General features: G+C 39.1%; 1 protein-coding gene across 1 annotated transcript in view; it reads right to left on the minus strand.

Annotated features, from left to right (window-relative positions):
• Positions 1-27,716, minus strand: part of USP34 (ubiquitin specific peptidase 34) — a gene marked incomplete at its 5' end in the record, with an annotated part of 85,731 nt that overhangs the window by 2,983 nt on the left and 55,032 nt on the right. The window contains 27 exon segments of the mRNA XM_008942970.1: positions 274-353; positions 1,995-2,118; positions 4,265-4,389; positions 4,514-4,618; positions 5,687-5,794; positions 6,148-6,274; positions 8,829-8,907; positions 9,812-9,969; positions 11,377-12,011; positions 13,014-13,161; positions 15,074-15,118; positions 15,120-15,185; positions 16,578-16,622; positions 16,746-16,850; positions 16,945-17,014; positions 17,431-17,582; positions 18,156-18,230; positions 18,315-18,483; positions 19,680-19,765; positions 20,962-21,042; positions 22,541-22,606; positions 23,324-23,371; positions 23,472-23,547; positions 23,644-23,708; positions 24,656-24,751; positions 24,847-24,900; positions 26,243-26,321. Of these exon segments, the coding sequence (XP_008941218.1) occupies positions 274-353; positions 1,995-2,118; positions 4,265-4,389; positions 4,514-4,618; positions 5,687-5,794; positions 6,148-6,274; positions 8,829-8,907; positions 9,812-9,969; positions 11,377-12,011; positions 13,014-13,161; positions 15,074-15,118; positions 15,120-15,185; positions 16,578-16,622; positions 16,746-16,850; positions 16,945-17,014; positions 17,431-17,582; positions 18,156-18,230; positions 18,315-18,483; positions 19,680-19,765; positions 20,962-21,042; positions 22,541-22,606; positions 23,324-23,371; positions 23,472-23,547; positions 23,644-23,708; positions 24,656-24,751; positions 24,847-24,900; positions 26,243-26,321 (3,067 nt within the window).

Below are 27,716 nucleotides of genomic sequence, written 5' to 3' on the forward strand. Positions count from 1 at the left end.
ACGGGGGTGTGCCAAGGGATGGCCTCTCCTCACCCGCCAGCCGGCCACAGGGTTCTCTGGCCCTTGGACTGCAAGGACAACCTGCCAGACTTCTGTACCTGAGTTACCAGGTTTTATCAGGGGATGAGCAACAGAAGCAGAGGTATTTTCTGTTCAGAATACTAGTGTTGTGAATGACTCAGCCACACACACCTGTGACAGGTTAATCTCCGTTTCACAGTCCCTGCGTTTCGCCTGTATTCCCATTCTGTCAGTTCTCAAGCTCACTCTTACCTGAGTCTGACAAAGCTCAGTCCAAAGCTTGGGGAACAGCGCAAGATGAAGTGGCAAACCTTCATATGCAACTAGGACACCTGAAATTTTATGAGAAAGTAAGTTATTATGTGAGGATTTTGTCAGAGACAGTAATTTCTGATAAAAGTACTAGCAAGGTAAAAATATTACATTGTAAGAGGGCATTCTAAGCATTTTTTATAGTCCAGAAAGAACTATCACCTGTGAAGCTCTTACAGCACATTTAATAAATACGTGTATCCCTGCAGTATTTCTGTGAAAAGAAAAAAACTGGAGAGCTGGCTTTAATTCTGTGTTTGTCAGCAGGTTACTTTATCACTGTCCTACATTTTGAACTGGTCACCTACAGCGCCTTTAAATATCTTGTAAGTTAGTTTTAAATTTTTTATTTTCCAAAAAGAGCATATAATTTTCAGAGGGTAATCTTCACTGTTAGCCCAAGCACCATCCTCACCTAGAGTGCAGAGCTGCAGTTAGCAGGTTCCCAGTGAGCTTTACAGCTAACAAACTACAGCAGATATTGGCAGTGACAGAGTTACCATCAGGGGAGCGTGTCCAACAACGAGCATGTGGGTGACTCAGGGGATCCAAAGAACAACCCACCCTACTGCCTTGGCTCTTCAGACAAGATACATTTTGTCTGGCTGTACTTGTCTGGAAGTGGTATTTAATCACAGCTAGCTAGCCAGTCCCTACAGGCAGAGGGAACGAGAACAAGCGGGTGCTGTCAGAAGGTGGTTCTTTCTCCTAGAGATATTAAAGAACTGGGAAGACAAATTTCTCTTGGGGGGAGTCGACATCTGTCTACTGACTACAGAGGAAAACCTGGCTACATGTCTAAGTTTTAGACAACCAAAGTGAGACAGCTCCCGGTGTGTGTCCCCACATAGTAACTGCTTGTGTGAGACAGGTTTGTGCAGCTACACCCACCGTACTGGGTAAATTTGCTATCCTATGGTCTGAGGGGCAGGATCTGAAAAAAAACCCAAAGCCCACACAGTGCCTTTGGGGCAGCACACGGATGTAACGGGGCAGTCCCAGGCAGGATGCTCTCCTGCAGAGAACAGCAGAAGGGATGGAGCAGTCGGGCAGATAAAGCCATGAACACACCAAAAATAACAATTTTCATTGTGACAGGAAGGAACCCAGTTGCTGCTAGCTACTGGGAGAGCTGGAACAAGTGTCGGGTACAAACTACGTGACTGAATGGTGATAAACTTAATTAAATGTTGTGCTGGTTCCCAATAGGAAGGAATAAAATAAACCCGGGGTGGTGGAACAGAACCCATGCTGCCTGTGGCTGGCTGTATGTGCTCCTGGGCAGACTGCCCATTAATGCTAACGACAGAGATACTGAGCATCCAGGACCTGAGCCAAAGCCACTTGAACTGCCAAACCAAAAACCAGAACAGCTCCACGGAGTCCTGTATTAATCTCAAAATGTGCAAGGAGACAGGATTCTCACCGCTCACCTCAGCTCCCTTCTGGACAGGCTGCAGTGTGACAGTCACACAGGTGAGACTGCACTACATTACACACGGCGTACCATTTTGTGGGTGAAATCATGTCCAGAAACATTAATGCAGCAAGTTTCACGAACTCTGCTTTGTCTTAAAAGCTCTGAATATAAAACTTGGTGGAGAAGCACTCACAGTTACCACAGAAAAGAAATCCTTAGGCTGTTTAACTTTCATACTTACTCATTTTAACTAAAGTTTCAGTAAACTTTTCACAGTTGATTGCAACTCGGCATAGTAGATGGATGAACTGATGATAAGAAAAGAAGTAGTCTAGCAGCATGCGATCGTAAACATCATCTTTGCCCTGAAGATTTAAGAGAGCTTCATTTAAACTACATAAGCAACTGGACAGCAACCGGCCCTCCTAAGATCTAACTCAGCGTTGCTGCACTTCTTGCCCTTAAATGTTTAACCACATGCTACAGGAAAACACAATGGGAATTTCTAGGTCCACCCCAGGCCAGCTGCCTCCTCACCGAGCCCTTGGCCAGCACAACAGTGAGACTGGAGGAGGGACGGCGAATGCAAATCCCCCACCAGTAAAAACTTCTGTCGTGGGATTCTGAATCGCCAGACTGAGAAGATGCAAAGCTGTGAGCACACCACATCTTGGAGATGGCAGGGAAAGGCGGCAGTAATTTCAGATCATACACAGACACCTAAATATGTGTACATGACTGCTTTGTACATCACCATTTGTCAGTTACGATCTGTAGTAGTCACAATTTTCTCAAGACTGAGATGCGTAAGCTTTCAGAGCAGGATTTCCAGAAATGTCTCAAACCAAATGACAATTTTATGCTGAGGGTTTTGTGTGCCAACAGTGTATTTTGGATGCATACGCTTCAGATGGCATCAGCTTCTATAGACCAGATAGCCAAAAGGAAATCTCAAAACCCTGAGTGAACAAATACAATCTTATGCAAAATGAATGACAAAGAAGCGTGTAAACCTGCAGGGAAACCTAACTGGATGTGGTTTTAGAGGCTTAAAAATCCTCTAGCTCCTAAAGTACAAGAATTCACTATAAAGTGTGAAATACCATATCATATAATGTGACTTATAAGTTGAAATATTTACATTATTTAGTGCCACATCCATGACATGTGGATACATGACAGAAAAGCCCACTACAGATCATTTCTGGCTCTGTACATTCTTAAGAAAACCCCTTTGGTTACCCCAAAGTAAATTGGATGGCACACAACTCTACACAGCATCGTTTGGAAAGCTTTAAAAAAGAAGGGTTACTTACCCTACAGTAACCGTGCTTCTTCGAAATGTGTTGCCCACACAGATTCCCATCTACGTGCACATAGGCCCCATGTGCAGGAGATTGGATTCTTTCTGAATAGCAGTGTCCACTGGGGCTGTGCCTGCACCCAGTGTGTCCTTGCGACCACTGTACCTGAGGGCATAAGGGGTATGGCGGCTTCAACCACCACTCAATTCCTTCACCGTAAGAATCCCCTATGACAGGGCTCGGAGTTAGCACAGGAGGAGGACCACAGAATCTGTGTGGACAAAGCATCTTGAAGAACCACAGTTACTGTACAGCAAGTAACCAGTTTTCCTTCTTCAAATGATTGTCCATACATATTCCTTTTAGGGTGGGATTCACCTTACCTGACTTTAGCTATCTAAAATCTAGTCACTTCAGCATTCCCTGCAGTCAATGGGGAGAGAGGTGGACTGCTCCAGAGGCAAAGCCACCCCAGCAGACTTGGGGGGCACTAGGACAGGAAGGAGGGTGACTTACTCCTCTCCTTCCGAGGGCTGCTATTTATTGCCATGAACCATAGGAAGAGCAGGACTCTGACCTTTTAGATAGGCAAAGTTACGTGAGCTGAATCCCACCGTTACAGCTGCATCTGTAGTAACGGGACGTGGCAAGTGACTGTGAAGTAGCCCCACTGGAGCTGGCGTCCCCTCAGGGACCCCACAGGAGGGGAAATGGAAAGCAAAAGACTTAAAGCCCTGTACGATATTTCAGGTACTGGCATTTCACCCAAACAGTTCTCAGATTATGCCTGAGTCCCGGTGGAACTGACTCTAAGAAAACCTGGAGGATGTACTCAGCTGCCTAGTAATAAATCTTAACACCCTCTGAGACCCATCTGCACGATCCCTGGGCCGTTCCTAAATTTTCTTTATAAAAGCCACAAACAGACTGGACGGTTATCAAAGTCTGTGGTTTGGTTTTTTATCTAAATACAAGGTTCAAACTCTTATGTCTGGAACATGAAGCTGCATATCACCAAGGGCAGGGAAATGGTGCTTCTGGAGTGCACATCTAGAATGGAGTATATGAGGACAACACATCTTGAAGAAGAATTATGCTTGGTTTCCAAAGAAAATGTAAATGCGTTATGCTACTGGATTCTTAGAATCCTTTCAGAGAAACAGGAACACGACAGAAACAGCTCTTTCTGAGCCCTCTCGTTACGTACCTTGCTGGCTTCCACCATGGTGGGCAAGAGGCACATGTTAAGCTCAGGGCGTGGAGGACGGATATTGCTTTTTCCCCCTATTAATTTCAAATTTTCACGACATGGAAAATAAGGTCCAAGAGACACTGTAGTATAAGTTAGGATAAAACAGGGATATATCAAAAAGGTCAATATTTGACATCAGCAAGGAACACGATAGAGTAATTAAAGCATAAGAGAACTTCAAAATACAATCACTGAAATACCTACTTGGGATATTACTGTGGTGGTATGTACAATGATTGTGCTGTAGAAATGGAACCAGAGTATGTAGGAAATCATGAGGACTTAAAAGTACAAGCTCCTTGAGGACATCTACAAACAAAAAGTTGTTTTTGCTATTACACATTGTTATTTCTTAACAGCAAACAGTTTAACTTCAGGCTCATGCATTTGCAAACTCTCTCAGGCCGCCTCTGCCACGCTCCGTGCGCGCCCAGCGGGCGGCTCTGCCGTGACCAGCACGGGAAGCCAACACCCCTGCCTCAGGCTGGGCCCCTGCACCTCTGCCCCGGGGAGAAACCTGCCCAGTGGTGGACCCACCACCAGTGAGGGGGCACCACCTTGTGCAAAGTGGAAGCTCAGCAGGATTACCCTCTATGCCTTCTGAAACATATCAGGTTTGACGCCTGAAAAATGTCAGCCAGCAGCAGTCAGGACAATGAGAAAGGCACTCAAAATAAGGGGAAAATGGATACAAATCACACACAAAAAAGCTAATTTGGACACAGGTTCAAAAAAAAGGTAATTAGGCCTTCATCAACATGCATAAAAATGGAGATTATATCCATTAAATAACATTTTAAAAGCTTTAACCTGAAAAAAATCTAGCCCTCTTTGAACAAGGGCTGCTGATGCAAAAGAAACATTTACTTATATTGTCTACGCCTACAAGTTAGAAAGGCAAATCCATTCCATTCTAGAAGCTATTTCAGTTCTACTTTTATTGCTGTACCTTCTGGCAGTGGGTCGTAGAAACAAACACCAAAGGCTGCTGTTCAGACTAACTTGGTCACCGTGCACCCTTCTGAGTGGAGCATCAGTGAATACCTGAATCTTAATCTAAGATTTGGGATTTGACTGAGAGCTCCTGGACACCCGAGTCCAGGAGCTAGTCCTTGGTCATGCCCCTCAACAGGTACCAAAGTGGCCTCTCCCTGTGACTTTCTGCGCACGCGGGGGCCTGGGTCTGGGCAAGCAGGAAGAGTAGTTTTAACCTGACAAACCCACAATTATTTAGAACAGGAACAACAGCAATACTGACGCACTGACAATATTAACAGACACAATCCCAGTCTATAGGGTGTCTAGTCAGTATCTGCACTGGCCGAACTGGGACCTGCATTTCCCAGCAGGGACTGCGGGTCCGCTCGGGGCACTCACCAATGCAGGCGTTCCTCAGCTCTGGAGGGCTGTAGGAGTTGAGCAGAGTTAGGAGCTTATGGGCAAATTCAATGCGCTCCTGCCACTGAATGAGAGCCTGCTTCACATCTGCAAGGGTGAAAACCAGAGAAATCTGCTCAGGTGATTTCTCAAAAGGTCACTGAAGAAAGCACAGGATTTTACTGCTGAACAATCTCTTTTTCCTCTAGCATGATTTGAATGAGTTTAGACATCTGCAACATCTCACTGGTCTACTGCCATGAAATTTACTGAATCTAGTTTCAACTTACATCAATAAATAATTTAGTAAGTAACAATTTAATAACTGTTAATAATCCAATCTCCTACTGTATGGGAAGTTTTAAACCACAGATAATTAGCATGATAAAAGATCAGGATTTGGGTCATGACAATTAGTGAACAGACAACAAGCACTATCCTCCCAAGAGTTACAGTCAAACCTTTTCTTTGAAGATACGGACGTGTTGACTTAAGAACCGAAAGGAAAATAGACAGAAGTTCTACCAGGTCTCCAGTCACATGGCAAGCCGTAGCCTCGTGGTACATCATGTGCAACGTGTTAAAGGACTGCAAGGAAGAAATGCCAAAACTGCCTTTAGGCTGCCAAAGTAACAGTCTCATTACCGTTTCCATTTCTACCCTATAGGTACCGCTTGTGCTCAAACAAGGGGTACCAAAATATAACCACAAAACTACTGAAAGAGAACATTTTAATAGAGAATAAATACTGATACAAAATTAATATAGTTACTAAAAGATTCTAGAGGAAAAAAGAAAAAAGAAAGAAAATAAAGGGGGGTGGGGGGTGGTAGGGGAAAGGTGCAGAGAGAGAGAAGGGAAGGGAGAGGACAAATGAATGACCAGGTATCTCCTGTAACAACCAAACTTAACTGTTAACTTGAACCATCTAGTCTTGGTCACACTAAACAACAGGCAGTCCTGCATGGGCGGTGGCACTGGCACTTGCCTTTGGCCAAAAAGCTGATTTTTGTTCTCACGGGGCCCCAAAATTAGAGTCATAATCAATTTTTAACGTGTGCATGCCAGAGGGAAACTAAATTTGTAAAATTTATTATCATGTGAATCCCTCTGCAAGTAGCTACCACCCTTTCCCACTCAAGAAATAAGTACATCAGTACATCTCAGAGGAAGAGACATCTAAAAACAGTCTTAATTTGTTTTCAAGGCAAAAGGTTTCTGTTAGTGGCTCGAAATAATTACAGTTTTCACACATTTACCTAAAAACCAATGAACAAGGCATAATTTAAGATACAGTATTTTCCTATACCTGCAATCCCAATCTTTCTGTGCCAACACACAAAGTGATGTGTATGTGAATTTGGGGAAAGCCATCAGATTAATAGAAATGCCAGTCATTTTTCAAAGTGCTGCTTAAGGACATGAGCTCTATGGCTGTCAATCGGATGAATTACTTCCCCTTTCAGAACTAGGATACCTTCTGGGCATCTGTGATTTATAGAAACACTGGGAAGAAAACGCAATTCATTTCCAAAATGCAAAAATTCTAACACAAGATGTAAGAAAAGATATTTAATCTGTGGAGAGATTTTAAAGATGAAGACAGAGTAATTTGGGTCCCTACAAAGTCTTGATAGGCCAGTTCTGTATTTCAGTGACAAGAGAAGACAGACAGACAGCCCTGCTAAGTGGGAAACTTTTCTGGATGTGACAGCTCCTCCATGCACTGTTTTTCACTGTGCAAAAAACTTCCAGTGAACAAGTGAAAATACAGGGTGTGGTAATTTCAAGCTGTAAAGCAACATTAGTTTTACCTGATTTCTAGCAATGTTTTTACATAGGATAAAATGCATCTTTATTAAAAATAAACATTGTAGCATAGTCAGGGTTAACTCAGCTGTTCACAAGTTCTTTTCATACACATGTATGTATCTTAGGCAGAGTTTCTTGCATCAAATGCTCGAGTTTCATGTATGAATAAAGTTATAGCTCAGTTCCTAAGTCTGTAGCCCAAGTTTGCTGAATGTAAGCATTTTCAAGACAAGGAGGAACACATACTCTGGAGTGATGAACTACAGTTAATTAATCAATAGGCTCAGATCCATAACATTTTCATGAAAACTCAATTTTCAAACAGCACTGCATTTTCATTTTTCTGAGTTTGTAATTCCAGCTTTTCCTGTCACACTTTTCCTCAGAAAATAAAACTACAGACCTAAAAATGTTGAGAATTTTTTGAATAAACCATATAAAAATGGGATTGGAATCAACCTGAAAGCATCAACTAGTCCATCCATGTGACTTAAAGCAGACAAAAGATCTCTGTACCCTTGACAGGTGTTTGCTCCAAGTCCTCCTGATGACTTCCACTTGGGCTGGCTGACACAATATGTTCCACTTACTGTACAGCTGCAACTCTCTCCTCACACCATGGATTTCTCCCAGTTTATCATCTCCCCCCAACTACACCGTTCTATATATGCCAAGAATTAACTGCATCTTATTTTTACACTTTCTCCAACACATCCAGACAAACAAGACCTCAATCCTCTCAGCCTAGCCTGTAGGAAGCTTTCCCTGTGTCTTTAGAAGCAGGCAAACATTGTCCTGATGATCTTTCTACTACCAAAGTACTCTAATTAAAGACAGCAGGGTAAGCACTGACGTGACAAAAGCCACAACAGGTTTCCCACTGCTGGTCACATCTCTTGCTAGTTGCAACTTTTCCAGTAGACCCAACTTACTCTCCACTGTGAACCTCAGAGCAATTGAATCTACCCTGACAGATGAGATGACAGATCACCCCTTTTATTTCTTGCCCATCTTTCCTATTTAAGGACATCCTTTTATAGTTACCCTACCAAACCACTGTTCTCAGCTAAACTGTTATCTTCATCCTGCATTAGGACTGGTATTGCCTCAAATTTACTCACAACCTCCCTCATTAGTGTTTAGACATACAAAATACCTGGTAAATCTTTTTCTGTTCTTCCTACGACCTTTACAATTTTAAGGTTTTACATGTATGCCACTACTTAATATATTTCATGTATTTAATATGGTACAATCTGAAAACCATTTAAAGCAAATACATCAGGAAGAAAGTGAATGTTTGTTATAATTAAATAACAAAAGTACTTACCTCAGTCATCAGAATCAATCCTCTATTAAACACAACAAGAAGTCTGTCCTCATCAGATTCTAATAATATTCTGAAGGCACTAGGAAAAAAAAACAAACATTGAGAACACTGAAAATAAATTTTCACAATTTATTCATGTGCTTAAAATGGCTACGCTATATTTTGGAAAATAGTCACACAAAACCAAAAGAAATCCCAAAAGAACATAATTCTTCTCTTCATTTTCCCCCCTGCTTTTTCATGCCTCTGATGTCAACTTTCTGTTATCAAAAGGAATTTATAAACAAGTTTTTACAGAATTATTTCCCACATAATGTCTGCAAAAATTCTAAAAACTAAGGAAAGTAATGCACTTCAAAAGACAGAAGTTTATGCTTGTTGAATGATACTTTTAAAGAGGTTCAGGTAAGCACATGTTTGGACTTTTAAATGTCTAAAACCTTTTAAACCAGATAAAGCTCTGTCCCACAGGCCCTATTCCTAAAAATCATATCTGCCCCAAAAGAGCAGATGTCAACGAGAGCAGCTGAAATTCCTGCTTTACCCATCTAGACTAATCATGGTAGGCTGGGAATGGAACTGTAGCTTGAATGCAGAGTTAGAGCACTGACTGATACTGTTTTAGGTTTCTTCCAAGGCCTCTACCAATGCAACTGTGTCACAATGTTTCTTTTCGAACCCTAACAACAAACGTCCTGGTTTGCATTTGTTTATTGTAAAATATTCTCCTGGTTTCTGAATTTGCAGCTGATGAAACGTTCTAAAATAAATAATATTCTGAAATAATGGACTTGAGGCAAAAAAAAAGTTATAACTGTAACTTTGTGTTTTGCTTACTTCTGAACAAAAGTATCCCAAAACCTTTTTGAAAAACAGTATCAAAATAGTAACACTCCATTTTACTGCACTTCCTGTTTGGTAAGGTAACAGTTGTTATTGCAAGGGGATTAGGCTCTCAGAGCACAGCTTCCCCACTGAGGTACCTTATTAAAGTAGTCCAACACGACCGGCCGTCCAAGCAGCGCAGGTAACAGCTGATGGTGGTTTTCTTAAATTGCTTGATGTCTTCGATTTCCTCCTCTCTCATGTCTGGTCTCTGAGCTACAAACAGCTGCATGAGGTTAAACAGCTCTTCTACTGCCTAAAACACAAAAATATGAGGTTAGAGGAATCTCTTGCAGTGTGTTATGGTTTATGTCATATCTGTACTACTTATTGTGCATTACCCCTGCCAAGTACCACACAGAACACACATACAGAAGCCAATTTAGAGGGGAATATGTTTTTAAGCATTACAGTGAAATAATAAAATCACCAGACAACACTTTAACCTTATGTAGTTGAAACTAAATGGTTCTTAGAATCTAAAATTCCGACATAGAAACTGCGGTTACTTCTTGCCTGTCTTGGAACATAGTTTACTTTGTTTTTACCTTTACTATTTACTGTGTGGATTGGGACTGAGACATTTGAGATATCCCTTCTGAACCTCAAATGGCTGTTTTGATGTTTCCTGGCACCACAGCTCAATGCCTCAAACATAGATAGCCAGAAACTGCAATCTTGATCCACGTTACCAAACTTCTCACCTTTTCTTAATGTGGAGTGTCACCTCTAAGGTGTGTGCATTATCTGATGATAATGTTCTAGTCCAAGTAACAAAACCCAGAAAGCTGCTCATGCTAAAACTCACTCAAGTCCCGTATGCACACGAAGCAGTAAACACAAGTCCCTTGCAAGCCAAACTGAGACTCTCAAGGGGAGATGCAGACAATGAAAGTTCACAACATCAATTTGCTCTGTGAGCTGAACCAGGATTCCACAAATCCTTCTCCTCCTCCTCTAGGCAGTGGAGGAAATCTGTGTGTTCTCCCTGTCCTTGCGCACCTATAAAGGACATGGTGTTTGCTGAGCAATCATACAAACCCACCTACTTTGTTTCTTAAAAACTCTGTAAGCCTGTTTTTCACCATTACACATGGACTGTTTTTACTGCCATCAGCTGCAAGTGTTGTAACACTGCAGAGACAGGACAGCTCCCAGTGTGGTGATGTTTGCAAAAGCACACAAGTGTTCCCAAGGGGAACACCCGGCGATCTCTGTTCCCATGAACAGGCTGAACCTTGGTTGGCCTCACCCCAGGAACTGACATCGAAGAAAGAACTCACTGGGACTTCCTCCAGCCTGGTGTGTTAGAACGCAACATGCTTTCCTGAGACCACCACTAAAGGCTACTCCTTGTTCCTTAGGAGTGACTGGTGTACAGAATATGGAAGAGCACTGGAAAAGCCAGTGTGTGCTTTTAGAAAAAAACATCTGCTCTCCAACTGCTACATGGTAAAGAAGAAAATCCAACACAGTCCACCCCCAAAGTGCAGTAATTGGATCTAAAGACGTTATTAATTACTTGTACCAGGAAATCAAAATCTGACACTTGCACCACTGGATACGTTAAGTCAGTCATTTAATCTGTTTCATTAAAGGAGACATTCAGCAAGAGGGGAAAACACTAACAACAACTGGTATTTGTTGGGCTCAGTCTACTTACTCCTGGGTACTGACTGGCATGTGGCGTGAGGTTCTTAAAGGCCCACTGGATGTTCTGGTGAGAAGCCAGCTGCCTGGTGAAGGCGGGGGACTGCTCGCAGCAGAGGCGCAGGATGCCGTAGTAGGCGGGCAGCATCCCGCGGTTGAAGAGCACCACGTCCTGGTCGTCGTGGTCCGCCAGGATGTAGTTGAAGGCAATGTTCTTGGTCACCACGGGGTTCTGGACGATAAGGCGCACGTTCTCCGGGCAGTCGACACACACGTTGTACCAGAAAGACAGCAAAGCCTGCTTGTTGTGGTTGGTGGCTATGGCCGGCTCCGAAAGCTTAGGCTGGAAAAGGTTCCACAAGTCCATGAAGTAAGTAGAAAACATGAGTTTCTCAGTTTTTGAGATCAAACAGTACGTCATGAAACTGAAGTAGGGCACCAGTTTTGTGGTGCCATGAACAGCAGCATCAACATATAGCTTAGCTCTTGAGAGAAGGCCAAGAAGCACATTGTAGACTTGATGAAGAACTACTGTGGTATCGGGACTGAGCGGGAGGTCGCGTGTAGGGATGTGCAGAGAGCGGGTCGATCGGAACATCTGACGGAAGGAATTGCTTGGAATAAGCGACACCAAGAGATAGGCTGCAGCTTCAAACAGAAACAAATCCGTTACACCTTTGAAAAGGACATGGATGCTCAACAGCCACTTCATCACAAGTTAAATTACACAGGACATTTACAGGTCACCAAGCGTTTTAGGAAATCTGGTGTTCCTATACTCACACTATAGATTAAAAAAGAAACAAAAATCAGAGCGGGCAGGACTAGCACAAAGCACTTCAGAAGTGGTGTTGAGATGGGCTTTCAGGCCTCTTCACCCTCTATTCCTGCCTGCTGCTTGTTTCCAACTGTTCTGACACAAAGCATCGCATCCCAGAAATACAAACCTAGATGTTTTCTATGACTACACTGTCTATGGCTTGATCAAGATGTCATTAGCTCTTCAGAGATGGTTACAGCCAGAGTTTGTTGCAAAGCTGTACTTCCAGTTTCCACATCTCCCTCAGCCACAGGAAACTATTAAAGTTCATATTAAAGTGTTACTGGGGAATCTCCTTTGTTAAAAAAATTTAGACACAGGAAAGGCTGAAAATGTGATCTGGCAATCCAACAATGTAACTCCTGGCAGCACAAGCTCGAGACCCAGGACACCCTGGGGTTAGGGAGAAGCACATCCTGCTTCTCCTTGATCCATAAGTGCAAAGAACTTGACTGAAGACTACTCTGAGGGGTGAAGGCAGAACATGCACTATTCCCACCTACAGCACACCTATGTGATGGGCATTAGGGAGAACCTCCTGGATTAGCTCTTTTTCTCCTTGGGTTTTCCCGGACTTTGTAGATTAACTACATCAGATAAAGAACCTACTAAAGCATCACTTGAATTAGGAAATCAAAATATAGTTTCCATCAAAAGCAGGCAGCACATCTTGATGAGGCACCACAGCTTTGCTAAGATTTTAAAATACAACAATTGGAAAAGGAAGAAAAGACAAATACAAGGACAAGTATTTAATTTGCAGCTGAAATACCCCACGCACACTAACTTCCTACAATGGAGGAATAGCTCTTCAATTTAAATTAACTTACAAGTTCTCACTCTAGGATAGTTGTGTGCCAGAAGAAAACGTTCAACCCAGTTTTCCATATTTTGCAGCACCCAGCTGTGGGCTAGTTTATTTCGAGGTGTTTGCACAGCCAGCCAGTCCAGGCACTGAGATGGGTTGTATTCAATGACCTGAGAGAAGCGTGGAAAAATCAAAAAGAATACATTAACCTTGATACTATGTACTGATTGGATGAAAAAAAAGTAGAAATAACTACTAAGATTTTCAAAGTATTTTTTCAAAATCACTTAGCACTATCAAAGCACCTACAAGACTGAGGTGCTCTGCTGCACAAAGAAAACCCTTATTAAACTGCAGTGGTTTGAGCTTCTGCATCTTGAGAGTTTTTTGAAGTTCAATCTAAGTCCAGGAAGTCACTCAATGTCTACTTTCTGTGTATTGTGAGGTATTTAAGAGTTTAAATGTTAAGCACTTCAAAAAGTGAATAATTTTGTCTTTATAAACAAATAATTTTTTTTTTTTAAACAGCTAACACAAAACCTTAACACCGAATCAGTCTTTTTACACAAGTTATACCAAAAGAATATAACTCATATGCAAACAGGTTCATATACAGCTTCACAGTGAGGGTAATATTATGGTTTTTTATCAATATGCAATTTCAAGGAATAAATTCATCTAGTGCTTTTCAAAGGAAGTAAAATGCCTGTGGAGGCTATTGTACTGCTATCAAAACCTTACAGATAATAAGGAGAAAACAAAGCTTCCAGTGCCTTTCTGATTCTGCCTAGTTGAAAATTTGTTGGCATGTTATTAGGTCACTGGATATAATTAGTTCACTTGCTAGCTTTTAAGAACTGTTTTCTTTTTACTTTGAGGCCCAGGTGCTCAGACAAGGAAAAAAGAACTCCTCTCTAGCTAGCTAAGACACTACAGACAGTACCTGGATTGCTGAAGCTGTTCTCAGCTACTCTAATCCAGCTGAAGAATGTGTGCAGCTGACATGACCAAAACTAGGCTTATAAAATTTTAATCTCAGTTTAAAAATAAACACATTAAGAACAACCTCCTCCCTTTTTATAGAAATGACAAATTGATCTGTCAAGTTTCCTATGTAATAGCTGGAGGGTATCACCAAAAAAAAAGACCATCATTGTTCACTGTCTTCATAGCTCGATCACTTTTTAACGACTTCTAGAAACTTGAGTGGCTGCAGAAGTGGGTTCTACATCCTAAATCTGTCTGGCTATGCATTAACTACTGGGCCTTTCATCCCTGCCTGCACAAGTTAAATCTCTAGACCTGTGTCACCATGGTGAGGATAACAATGCTGGCAACACCTGAGACTGAACTGATGACTTCCAGTCTATCGCTCAGAGCAAAGATTTCTCCCTGTGCCAACTTGGTTAAAAAGTCTCTTTCTTGCTTTGGAAATGCAAGTGAGAACAGTCCTGCACCACAGCAATTACCCACTCAATTCCACCCAGCACTATTTTATGGGTTAAAGATGTTAATGAGTATTTTATGGAGAACAAGAAGTGTCAAACGAATACTCGAAGAGCTGGCACATAATGGCCAAAAAAAAAGTCCGTGACAAACGATGGGCCTCAAAATATTTTACAGTCTTTCCAAAAGGACAGCTGCAAGAAAATAAGTGGGAGAACAAAAAGTGTCAAACGAATACTCAAAGAGCTGGCACATAATGGACAAAAAGCCCCTGACAAACGATGGGCCTCAAAATATTTTACAGTCTTTCCAAAAGGACAGCTGCAAGAAAATAAGTGGAATTTGCCTGGAAGCAGCATACTAGACCCTTATTATGAATCAATTAACTTCTCATTAAAATGCAATTTGAAGTTAAACTGAAATACCACTTAGCCAGAAGACTGTTAAAGTAACATTAGAAGTTGAAGCAGAACTTTTAAAAGGCTATTAGACATTGCTGTTTATTTGGAAGAGAAAGGGTCACTGAAAAATATGAATTGCTGCAGTAAGGATGTTAATTAAGTGCAAAACCCTTCCAGAGACATAAAAGAATGAATGAAAGACTATTTAGCTTCTGTTTTCTTTTACATGTTGTACCTCCCATATCCTCTGCAGAATGTAGGAAGCGAAGGGTGGCATTCCAAAAAACTGGAGGTCCACCAGCAAATTCCATCAGCATGGTCAGCAATTTGAAAAAAGGATTGGCTGCCTGTAATGTATAAAAATAAAAACAGCCATTTTGATCTATTTCATTTCATCCTTTGATTCTTTTAGAGACTTTAAAAAAAACCACCCCAAACATTTGCATTGAAATATTTCTGTTAACTTTCAACATGAACATTTGTATTAATTTAATCCCTTAATATTTAATCTGTAAATAATCCACACATATCTTGTACTATGTACACCTATGGATACAGTAGAATGGATTAACTTTTCATAGCTAGTGGAAGGCAACATGATCATACCACATAGGACCAGTCTAGTAGAAATACATAGAAGAAATAAGAGTAGACTGTCTGACAAAGACGTTATTCTGAATAAAGTGTGGGAGGGAAAATCAAGCTGTACACTCTTGAGGAATTCACTAATTTATCCTGATTTACATTTATAGCATATTTCACTACCTCAGAGAAACCCTTATTTATGTATCTGCAGAACAAGTAACACGGAACCCGAAATGTTCAGCCGCAAGCATCACAGTTTGAGGGTTTACACTCATCATTATTACTGGTGTACTGTTTTCCTCTGAAATCACCAACATTTCTGCTCTAATATGAATTGGCTTTTTAAAAATTTGCCAAGACTCACTCAGCTTTTAACAATGCCTTAATAACGTGGTCACTACCAATGGTACATATTTTGCACCTCATCCGAACCGCCTCTGGTGCATGCGCGTATGCACAAAGCAAAAACAGCATCAAAATGTAGCAAATGTTAGCGTGCCAGGAGGGAAGCAGACTCATCTGATAGTGCCCATTCTATCACACAAAGCAAAGCTGTCATGAGCATGATTTAGTACGTGCTTCTTTTCCAACCATGATCATGCCTCCCCTGCTAGACGTGCCCTCAATTTGTCCTGATCAGTTTTTCTTTACTGACAGCACTCTGCAAGAATGTCCTTGTGTGAGCATACACTTCTCCACTCTCTGTATATTTTTCATGTGGAATCCATTTAGATATCTCAATATTTTTGTTATTACCAGGGCAGGAATTTATTCTGACTGAGAAATGTGTTTGCATGCACAGAACTGCAAAATAGGGCCCCAAAACTTCAACAACGAGACCACTGATACGTATCTCCACTTATTCTAACATATGTATTTCATTGTTACCAATTATATGTATTTTTAAAATTCATATAGGTGGAGAATCTAGAAATATGTTATTTGGCTTTGAATAGAACTTTCATCTCAAACTGCATACCAGATTTCTCCTTTAGAAAACTTTATATACAGTGCAGTTAGACTTCATTTAATGTCACAAAAACTTCCATGGATCATCTTCCATGCAAGATTTTTGACTAGCAAAGGATTAAGTAATTTAAACCAGAAAAATATTAATACAAATTATTTAATATACAGGTAGTACGTTTACATACCTCAGGAGTCAACTTTGCTATAGATGTGAAAAGCATGGACACAATCTTAAAAACAAAACAAACAAAACTCACTTAGACTTGTGCTTATTCAGTTAAAACAATAAAAATCACCCCATTACACTCATTAGATAAGATTTTCAACAAATAGCTACAGTTTCCTATACTTACATGCTCTGCAAGTCGATTATTGTATCGACACAAACTGAAAATGAGATTGCAAGTTTGCCTGATGTTGATACCGTCACGGATATGTTGAAATAAAAAAGGAAAACCCTGCAACAAACAATAAGATATTGGTACACTGCCTACAGTTATGTATATACAATTATGTGTCTACATATACATGCAGTTTTTTTGAGGCTTGTACAGTTTTATTTAAATGAATTCCCTTTCCTCCTGTTAATGCTGCCATATCGTTTTGTGACAAAGTCAAATGCCTAAAACACAAAAAAAACCTTGATCATTTTACTTCGCAGGTTATCAAATAAGATTAAGGAGAAATACAGGACTGAATGCTAGTTTATGTTCTTCACTATCGCAACATACAAGAGAAAAAAAGGTATTGACATAAAATTGAACAAAAATAATAAATATTTTATACTTAAACTAAATAAAGAAAGAAACCCATATCTGGGCAACTGAATGTGTTCAAGGATTTAGCCTGAGTCCTTTATTTGGCCAACACTGACAAAACATTTATCTTTTAAATGGTTAAAAATATAAAGGACTCACATACCAGATCATTTATGCTGTTAAGGAGGCCCACAAACCCCCCCTCAAACCCATAAAATCTCCAATTCCTTTATGAGTTAGCTTAGATTAGATTTTCCTTTTGTTTTTCAGAAGCTCTTGCCTTTCTGAGCGAGACTGTTCAACTAGAAGAGCAATCAGGGCAATCATCTTTTCAAGTGCAGCAGGCCTGTATTTTTCTTCTGCTAAAGAAAGTATATCTTCCTCCTCCTCCTCCTCCTCCCCTTCTTCCTCAGAAAGTACTTCAACCTGTGGCTGAAGCAAAAAAAAAAAAAAGGTAACTTCCATATGGATATTTTGCGCCTTAATTTCAAAGAGCCTGTATGTGATTTTTCATATATTCTGTCCTCTCTCATTCAAAACATCTTAATAAACTTGCATGACTCAAAGCAGGGAAATACCCGATTGCCCCATGTTGAAACATTCATTTTGTATAAGCTAAACTGTATTTACAAAAGCAAAAGGAGGCTGGTTGAGGTCATTACATAGCCTGACATGGTGGTCTACTTAATACAAAAAGCAAGCTAATTGAAAAGCTTAAGTTGTACATTAGGAGTAAGCAATCAATTGTTACCAGTGATAGCACCAGGAGGGCAGCTTTGCTTCTACTTAGTATGTGCTTCTATAGGAAACAGAAAACTCTGGTGTACAGCACAGCCAATTCAGCATCTTTTGAAAATATTATATTGACTTAAACCTTGAAAAAAACCTGCAGGAGTTAAGCAATTTCAATTTAACAGCTGAAAGATGGTTCAAGAGGCACATCACTAATGATCCCATGTAAACCAGGAAAGAGTAGCTCTCGTCATACGAGGTCTTCACACTTACATTCTCAGGCCCTTTGGTTCCCATGTAGAAATGGACCATTGTAGATATGGCTTGCAGCGAAAGCAAGAACTGGCTCTGAAACATGGAGATACCGAATTACTTCAAAATAGACACCTGCATGCACGTACCTAATCTCCAAAGCTTCCAGGCTCTGCTTACCTCCTCCTCTCCCATTTTGGCAAACTCGTAGAGGAAGGCGAAGTACTCGGTGAGGTGTTTGCTGTGAGGCTTGACCCCGTGCTCCATGATGGACAGCAGCGTCTTCACAAAGCGCGTCACGCACGAGCGGCTCCCGATGTCTTCCACAGGCCCATCCATGTCATCCGAGCTGAGAACAAAACCCAGTTTAGAGGCTGCACACAAGATGCAGAGGATAAAATCAGCTTGAAGCAGTCAAAAAAGATAATTCAGAAAACAGTTTTCTGGTCAGTCCTGAGATCATACTCAGGCCTCTGGCACTTTCTCTTACGCCAGGTATAGCTTATAACAACATGGCTTAACGTAAGGTAGCATCTGTCACTCCAAATATTGGAAGGTTAATAAAATTAGTATTGTGAATAAAGATTCTAGTCAGAAAAAGAATTCTTATCAAAACCAGTGTTAGGCTATCTGATACTTAAAATCATTTTCTTGACCTGCATGTCCAATTTCTTGAGTTTCACAAGAGGGTGCTGCTACAGCTAACTGTGCTGTGGAACTAAGACCGGCAGCCTGCTGAACACGTGCACAGGATCCTGACCAGGCACAAAACAGGCACTTTTGACCTTATTCCTCCACTGAAAGTTGGATCTTATCACTCAACAAAACAAGTGCCACAGCCTTTAAAATAAAGCTTCCAGAGAAAATTAAATGCTATTTTTTTGCCATCAAAACTGTATCTTCACGTCCCGAATTTTGTTATGGCAGTACAGTTCTTGCAAACTCTGCCACTTCTGCTCTGGAAAAAAAATGATCATTTGGATCACAATTTTAATCTGAGAGATGAAAGAAAAGGAATTTCTTCTTTTCCTCATTATGTATCAAAAAGAATAAATATTTCAAAATTGGAGACAAAGTGACAGTTTTCTTGATAATTAGCAGAACAAAACAGAATCCAACAGTGTTTTTTTTCCTACTTTTTGTCAAAAACTGATTTAGCTATATGACATAGGACTAGTCTCATCTCCAACTTCTTTTACTGGAGGTACAAATTAAAATATGCACTTCTGTGCCTCTAGGTCCAATTTACAACTGGATTCTCATGCATAAATAGTGAGATTTACACTTGCAGCATGTAACTGACAGAAGAGAGACTATGCTGAAAGTTTAGTCTAAGGGCACAAGTGCTATGATAGATCTTTAGACACCGTCTTGTCCAATCACAGTAATATTTTTAAATAAATCAAAGCTTTTCGGGTTGATAATAAAGAACAATTGAACTGCAACTATTTTAGAATTAAAAGACCATTTTGAATAATTCATTAAACAAAAGTGGTGGCTGTAACATGTGTAATAGCTACAAGTTTTTAGGAGTTGTTATTTTACCAGTCTTCCATTCCTGGCTGGAGATAGAGATGTGCATGCACTGGCCTCAGTCTCTGTATCACGTGGATACACAAACGCTGGAACATCTGCAAATGCACAAGCAAATCAACTCCACATGTTCATTCCTTCACACATATGGCAATCCATATCTTCTAAGCAGAGAAAATTCTGTCTCCAAGTCCTATTTCCAGTTCTATGTGATTTAAAAGTTAAAACTGAGACACCCACATTCCACTGCTTAGTGTTTTGACACATCGTATTGTAACAGAATAGTCGAACCTGGTTTGGCAAGTGGATCTGGTGGAGGAACCCTAAACAAGTTTTTAATATCAGTGCACACTGTACACTACAGAAACATGACTTAAGACTGCTGCTCATGAACATTATTTTTCTTCAATCTCTATTTTTGGAAATGTTTAGATATTTTTGGCACGATATTTTGAAATTTTTGTTTCTGCCTGTAAGAATTTATGTAAAAGTTTTAAGGAAATTCCTTCCAGTGGTTTTTAATTTATGAAACATTCATCAAAGATTAGAGCTTTGCCTAAGAACTTGCACAGAGTTCTCCCACAAAGTACATTCCTTTAATACTGGATTAGATACAGAAAGCACGTATGGTTCTATATGGTGATTTTGCTTTAATAATCAGGAAAGTTAAACCAGCTGAATGATTTAGTTGAGATAAAGTAATTTTACCTAAACGACTTGAAATGAAAGGATAAATGACACTATTAATAGTATTTGTGCCTGTGAATACCCAAATGCTACTAACAAAGGGCTTTTTCAATTTTGAACGTTTTCAGAAAAGGGTGTTAACAAAATTTTGTAGCATAAAGTTATAAAATTAAATTTACCTACAAAACCCAAAGGCAGAAGTTTAGAAGTGAAGCTTTCCATTAGAAGTACTGAATGTACATTATTATGTTTTATTTTCTGAATGTGTGTCCTGACACCAGTTCAGAAGAAAAACACTTTTAATGTAAACCATTCAAATTTGTAGAGATCATGAGGGAGTTGTAAAAATCTTGGTTTATATCCATTGTTTTTGTACATTGATTTTGTGTACAACTACAGCACTACAGTTACATCGGTTTTGTTTCAAACAACAGTAATGATCCCATGGCCAAATATTTTCTCTAAATCATATGAAAGAATAGAAAAGAATAAGATAATTACAGGCAACAATAAAAGCTTAGAATCACTGTATGTATCAAAGTAACTGTCCATTTCTGGTCATGGGTCAAGCAGTCACTTGACTTGAAAAGGAACACGTTTTTCTTACCTGTCTCACAATCTGATTGGGACACTTTATTAGAATCTGCATTGGCCACCAATCATCATCAGCCATACGATCCAAAAACCACTGCAGAAGATACATACTTTGTTAGTTTTGTTCCAAACTTGTTCTAGTCCAATCTTCTTTTTGCATGATATTAAAGTCTGAAGAGAAATTGATGTTACTATTATTAAGGAATAAGCAAGTATTAATCCAAGGGAAATCTACATGTCTTCTGTGCATGACAGGGAAAGAATAAAGATCAACAGCAGTAAACATCAATATAAATTTAATCCAGTATCTTCTCATCCTTGGGTTCTGCATGCCATCACTCAGTTCTCTGGAAGGACATGCTTATCCTGAAGAAAGTGATGGCAACGGAATAAAGAATGATGCTTACAGTGAAGCACAAGCTGAAGGATCTTGTACAGTAAGGACAGGCTTAAGCAAGGATGTGGTTCCTGAATTAGATCCCTGTTGCATTTTCAAGTGTGGAAAACCCTTACTATGCCCAGAGACAGAAAATGTGTACAAGTGACAAAGACCAATTCATTCAGCAAATCATACAGCTGAGTATTCCAAGTCCACAAATTTTGGTTTACTCACAAGGAAAGATGGTTAAAATTAAATAATCCAAGATGTTCCTTTTATTTTCATTGTACTTGAGTATTTTTTACTATATTAAATGTCTTCACTCATTTTATGCATCTTAGAACCATGCCACACTAACAAAAGCATATATCTAAATACTGCATATTACATAACAATTTAACAACGCAGAATCAATTTATAAAAGAACAACAAATGTCATTCATTTGTACTGAGTAGGGCCTAATGCAGGACACAGTATGTATTGGGATCCTTGTACATTCAAATTCCCACAGAAAGTCTATCGTAAACTTTCCTTCAGTAGCTCAAAATTGTCTTTACTAACACCACAGTGAATTCTTTGTCTACCATTTCTCACTCCATCTCCACTTTGTCCCTGACTCCCTTTAGGCACTTGTCTGAAAAAAAAATTTGTATTAAAACATTCCTCCATTCTCTTCTCCTCCTCCTAGGAGTTTTCAGTCTTTCTACACATCAGGTACAAGCCCCTCAGCTTCACAAGCAAGGCAAATATGAACTGGTTTTCAGCTAAGTCTAACTGAGCTGTCCTTATTCCCCTTCTAAGCTTCTTCACTGCATATCACTGTCCTCTCTACCTGGGTTCAACTCCCATTCCTGCCATTCTACTCCTTAAACATCCATCTGTCTTTCCATTTCTTGTGCGACTTCATTTAAACATCTCTTAATCACACAAATCCATATGAAATAATCAAATAAGGAGACTGTGACACTATGTGTCTTCTGTCCTAGTGACAAAATCATTTCAGCCTATGGTCTCAGCACAGGCTTCTGAAAATAAGTCAAGTCATTCCCCAGAATCTGCAGTATTGAGAGGATGAATTTCATCTCACAGTGCACAAATATGCCAAATACAGTAGTTCATAGTCCAAAATATTCCAGGGATACGAACCTCCAGGAAAGTTAAACAATATATAGAAAGTTGGTTTGTACTTTGCTGAGTTCCTAAGTCACTTACTTCACAAGCTGCCTGACTGTTATTAAACTGTTTTGTTAACAGTTCAATCCACTGAAGCATTGTAGGCTGTAAAAAGAAATACAGAGAAAACTATAACTTAAAATCATAAATTGCAACTTGAACATTTCTAAACGGTCAGCTTGAACACTGACTCTTAAGAATACAGTTACAAACATTAAAGGCTTTATAAACTACCAACAGGTTGCACCTACACAAAAGTAACAGTATGTACATTGAAACTACTGAGGCAGCACCTACACATTTGGACTAATTGTCCAATTACACATTTTTACATATTCTTACTAATCCAAATCAATCTAGAATTAGTAGCATTATGCCACAATAGATGAGACAAAAGTAAAATCTGAGTAAAGATAGATGTTTCAGATAGAACAAAGCTTTCTTGTTGTTCACCTAGTACTTGTGACTTAAACTTTCGTAAGCCCAGTGGTAACCACTCCCCTCTACATCAGACTCTAACAAGGGCTTGTTAAAGATTCATATTGTCCAAGAATCTTCAGACAAAATGGACACACAATCTGGACACACAATCTCTTGTTCCTCACATGTTGCTGAAGCAAACTGAGCTAAAACCAGAACCCACTTTTGTTTTCCCATTCTGCAGTGTTTACTACAGAGGTGTTAAATGACATTCTTAAACTGTGTGTCATCTATGGTACTTAACACCTGGCTAAATCACACTTTTCAAACATAAAACTACAGACATACTTTTCACTATATTCATGCAGTTATTTAGTGAGAATTTACGAATAAATAGAGTACCTTTTCCTTTGAATGAATAAATGTCTCTAGTACAAAGGAAGTGCTTAACTGGAAAAAAAACATGGCACCATTAATTATAGAATGCCTGAGTTAAAGTGTCAACAAAGTAAAATTTAAGCTAAGCATGCTATACTTGTGAAGGACTTACCTTTGCTGTCATCAGGGAAACTGCTTTTGGATCTGGTAGTGTGCTTGGGATGCTACTACACAACTGCCACATAAACCTAGAGTCAGTAATTTTATTTGTTAATTAAAAGAAATAATGAAAATCTGCAAGAAGAAAAGAAGCATTAATATTACATTTTAAAAGAAAAACTTACCCAAAATATGTATGTTCAAAAATGTTCTTGTCTTGAAGAAACTGCATGTTATCATGCCATATCCACTGAAGAAAAAATGCTAACATCAGATACAAGAAAGCTGTTTATTGCACTACACAAGCAAGACCTTAAGAATATTTAAATGCTTGCCATGGCTAAGAAACCAAAATTTTGTCTTAGGAAAAATTCTTTTTGGAAACATTTTATTTTAAATGATTGGCTCAAGGTTGTTTTATTCAGACTACAGTCAATACTAGTTTTGCAGAGCAAAACTCAGAATATTCTCCTCTTTCTGTGATCTCATTTTTACAATTCACTCACATTTTTAGGCTGAAATTTTGAGAACTGGTCCAACACGTTAGAAAAGGACCACAGTCCAAGACCATATTTTGATGTCTGCAAAAATATAACAACTTAAAAACCCACAGAGAGCTCTCTCAATACATAGTTTTGCTGACTGAGATCAGTCAGACATTCCAGCAGCCTAGCTAAGGAATGTCTAAAGGCTGAAGTTGTGACCCACAGCTGATGAGCTCTGTGAACTGTTCATAAATTCTTAAAGAGTAAGATTTGACTTTCCATCTTAACCAGAAAATTATTTCATTCCAAGTTCCCCTGTTCCTCTCTCCAAAATGATGTTTTGGATCAAATCTGTTTGTAGTGGGTTTGATGTAAAAATAGTTTAAAAGTTTAGCTCTGATAAATCTATTATTCTTTTTACGATTGAGAAGGAAGCATTCTACCATGATTTACAGATATGAAACAGAATGATTCAGCTATCTGAATTTAAAAATACAAGACAGAATGAGAAAACATCTAAAATTTACATACAGTGAAAAATCTTAATTTACTGCCTATCATGTAACATTCTCCTAAGGAACGTAGCTAAATGAAAGGACTGTCAGCTTGTTGATTTAAATTATATTTGCTTTTCTATGTTTATTCAGATTCGTTATTGCTTTCCTATAGCATCTATATAACACAATTGGTGTTAAAACAAATCAACTTGTACCTCCAGCAATTCTGATGAAACATCAAATTTGTAGTCTTTGCCATTTTCCTCCTCTGGCTCCATCCGTTTATAAAACAACATGTAAGCGCTGTGTGTCTTGAAGAAAAAAACATCTGTATAATTTTTGCTTTGAGAGATAAATCGTGGAAATAGAAATATAATCATATAGCAAGTGACTGGAAGAGAAATACCTTTTCAAAGGAGAAGTCCATAAATTTATCAGTAACAGAATCATAAGTTTTTGTCTGTCGAGAAAGTAAAACCATTAATTACAACCTTTTTTAAGAGCCTGGTTATTGACAGTTTGAGACAAATGTGCAAGCATAAACTTCAGGACATTTGCAGAGAGGCTGCTGACAATTATTTCTTGCTCAAAGCAGTCATCTTTCTTTTTCCCTCTTCAGTGGCCCATTCTAAATTTTCAGAGTTGCTATGCAATACTGTGACCTGTATCTCCTGCAATTTCCTGCCTCATCCATCTCATTGACACCTCTCCTTTTTAGGCTCCTAAAGGTATTTTACCTGACTGCCAAACAAAATACTTTTTTCTTTTATTTCCTCATATTCTCTTTATCTGATGAGGATTTTTCTTATTTATGGAACCATTTTAGTAAGACACTGCATTATTAACAACATGTTATATATAATGATATGTAATTATAAAAACATTCAAAATTATCAATTCAAGCATAACCTGAGTGTCAGTCAACAGTTATTTGTATTATTACTGTAAAAAAATAGTAAGATTTATGTCAAAGGGCAGCGGGCTGAACTCAAAAGCCAAAGCTGACACTGTATTAAAAAAACTTGCACTACTGAGAGCAAACAAACATCAGCCTAAGAAATTTTATCTTCTTACAATAAAAGGAACAAGGCAAAACTATTTAAACTTGTGGATCCATTAGCTTGAACACCACTTAGTAAAATCAGAGCTCAGCTTCCCTGCTGAAAGCCAGCAGCATAAGCTGTACACAGATTGACAGGTTTCTAGTGCAGGACTCCTAAATTAGTTGCATATTCACCTTTTAATAAGTAAATAAATAATATGATAATAAAGAACAGATATAGTGAAATCTCCTTTCTTTGGAGAGGGACTTTGCTAGTTCATTTTTATTCATCAGTAATACCTAAGCTATACTTCTGATATCTGTCTTTTGAAACCACATAAAAATACTTGGTTTCCTATTCACAAATTAAGTAATAATGTGAGAGTTGGCACAAGAGAAATTAAGATTCTTCTGCTTTGTCTTAATTTCTGTTGTACAGGAAGCCTAGAAACACCAGAAAGCTTGCAGCACCAGCTTGCCAGCAGCCTCACTTTGCCCAGTCTTTCGTCCCCCAGAGGAGGGGAGACCCTCTGAAGGGATCAATGGTGGGAGAACAGCTATCCACATGAAAATAAGATATCCAGTCTCACCTGCACAACAAAGGCATCAGAGGTTTAATAAAACCCAGCTGACACCTCTCTGTTTAATAGACATTTACAACAGTTGGCAGACCAAAGCTGAATGCTATGGACTTGTTTAAGAAGGTCTTCAGAACAGATATTCTAATGATGGAATGTGACAAGAAAAAGTCATAACTTACAGTCATTTCTCCACCAAAACATTCTGAAGCAAGCTGGGCAGAATCAAATGGTTTCACTTCAGCATCATTGAAAAGATACCTGTAAAACCAGTAAGCTTTTGAAACAACTCCAGTTTTTTTTCCTAAGGGCAAATCAAGCATAATAAGCACTTTAAATGATTATTTAGATCTAAGTATTCCTATTAATTTCTAATGTCTTGCTTGACTTACAGCAAACTAAAAACCGATCCCTAAAGTGATTTCCTTTCAATAGAATCAGGAAGTTGGTATTTCAAGAGTTCTTGTTTTTGTTTTTTATTAAGAGACACATTATTTTCCTCATTTTTCCAACCTGACACTGGCACAAATAGGACTGTTATGCAGCCAAGATGATTTGCCTTTCTCTTTTCATCTGAGTGACATGAAAATCAAAATTAAAAAGAGGAGAATCATTCCATATAACAGCAGAATTCCAAATGGAAGGAGGCAGAGAAGATGGCACAGGGTTATGGACTCCCTTTGGAGCAAGGACTGGGTCATGAGTTGGAACTGTTTCAAAAATACTCCAGCTAGCTATTCTAGAGACAGGAGAAGAAGAAATCTTGTCTCCTATTCCATGGCCTCAGCTGAGAATTTGAGATATGACATCCAGAAATAACAGGCAGAGAGTGCTGCCTGCTTTCTTATATCACCTAGTAAGACCTTCTTTTCCATGCCTAAGTTTCATCCTTTTCCCAGGCTACATCTCCCAGTTTTTTCTTCCTCTTCACAACTCATGATATGTCCCACGTATGCAGAAGTTTCCAAATTAGAAGTGGGATGTCACAGTTAAAATAAAAAAATGTTATTTAAAAGGGAAAATAGTGCATAGCATTTATTCATACATCTCTTATGTGTAAGAAGAGCCCCTTTTATAATCTTTGAAAAGAAGGGACAGAAAAATAAATGTTGTCAAATGTTCTAGTATGTCACTGTAGGTTGCATCTAGGAGGAGCTGGCCAACAGGAAAAGAACACTAGCTAGATAAATTTAAAAATCCAGTGTGAAAACAATTACACATATAAAAAGCCCAGTGAGAACAGATTTGTACAACCAAGGAATTGTTGCACAGGATGCAACGAGTTTCAAGTGAAGAAAAATCCAAATTGTTATTTTGCTGAAAATGGACAAAATGGAAAGGACCAAATTCCACAATCAAAAATGTAGCTGTATACTCGTCAAAGGTAACAACCAGATTTTATTAAGTACAATCTATTAAATCTTACTGTTCATTTGTAACAAAATAGATTAAAATATAGTCACTGATAGTCCTGTCCTGAAAGTAGCACCGGCTGTAAGGCAAGGCTACGATTCCAGCTACACCACACAAATTTGTATGCTAATAAATTAATAAACCTGAACCTATCGAATTCCAACATGTTGTGCTTTTGAGAGGAACCTGCAGCACCTATCTCCTATACAACTGTTTCTGGCAGTCAACAAGCTTTAGTTATTT

This window comes from Merops nubicus, unplaced genomic scaffold, assembly GCF_000691845.1.
Source record: "Merops nubicus isolate BGI_N331 unplaced genomic scaffold, ASM69184v1 scaffold8426, whole genome shotgun sequence".
In the NCBI taxonomy this organism is placed as follows: Eukaryota; Metazoa; Chordata; class Aves; order Coraciiformes; family Meropidae; genus Merops; species Merops nubicus.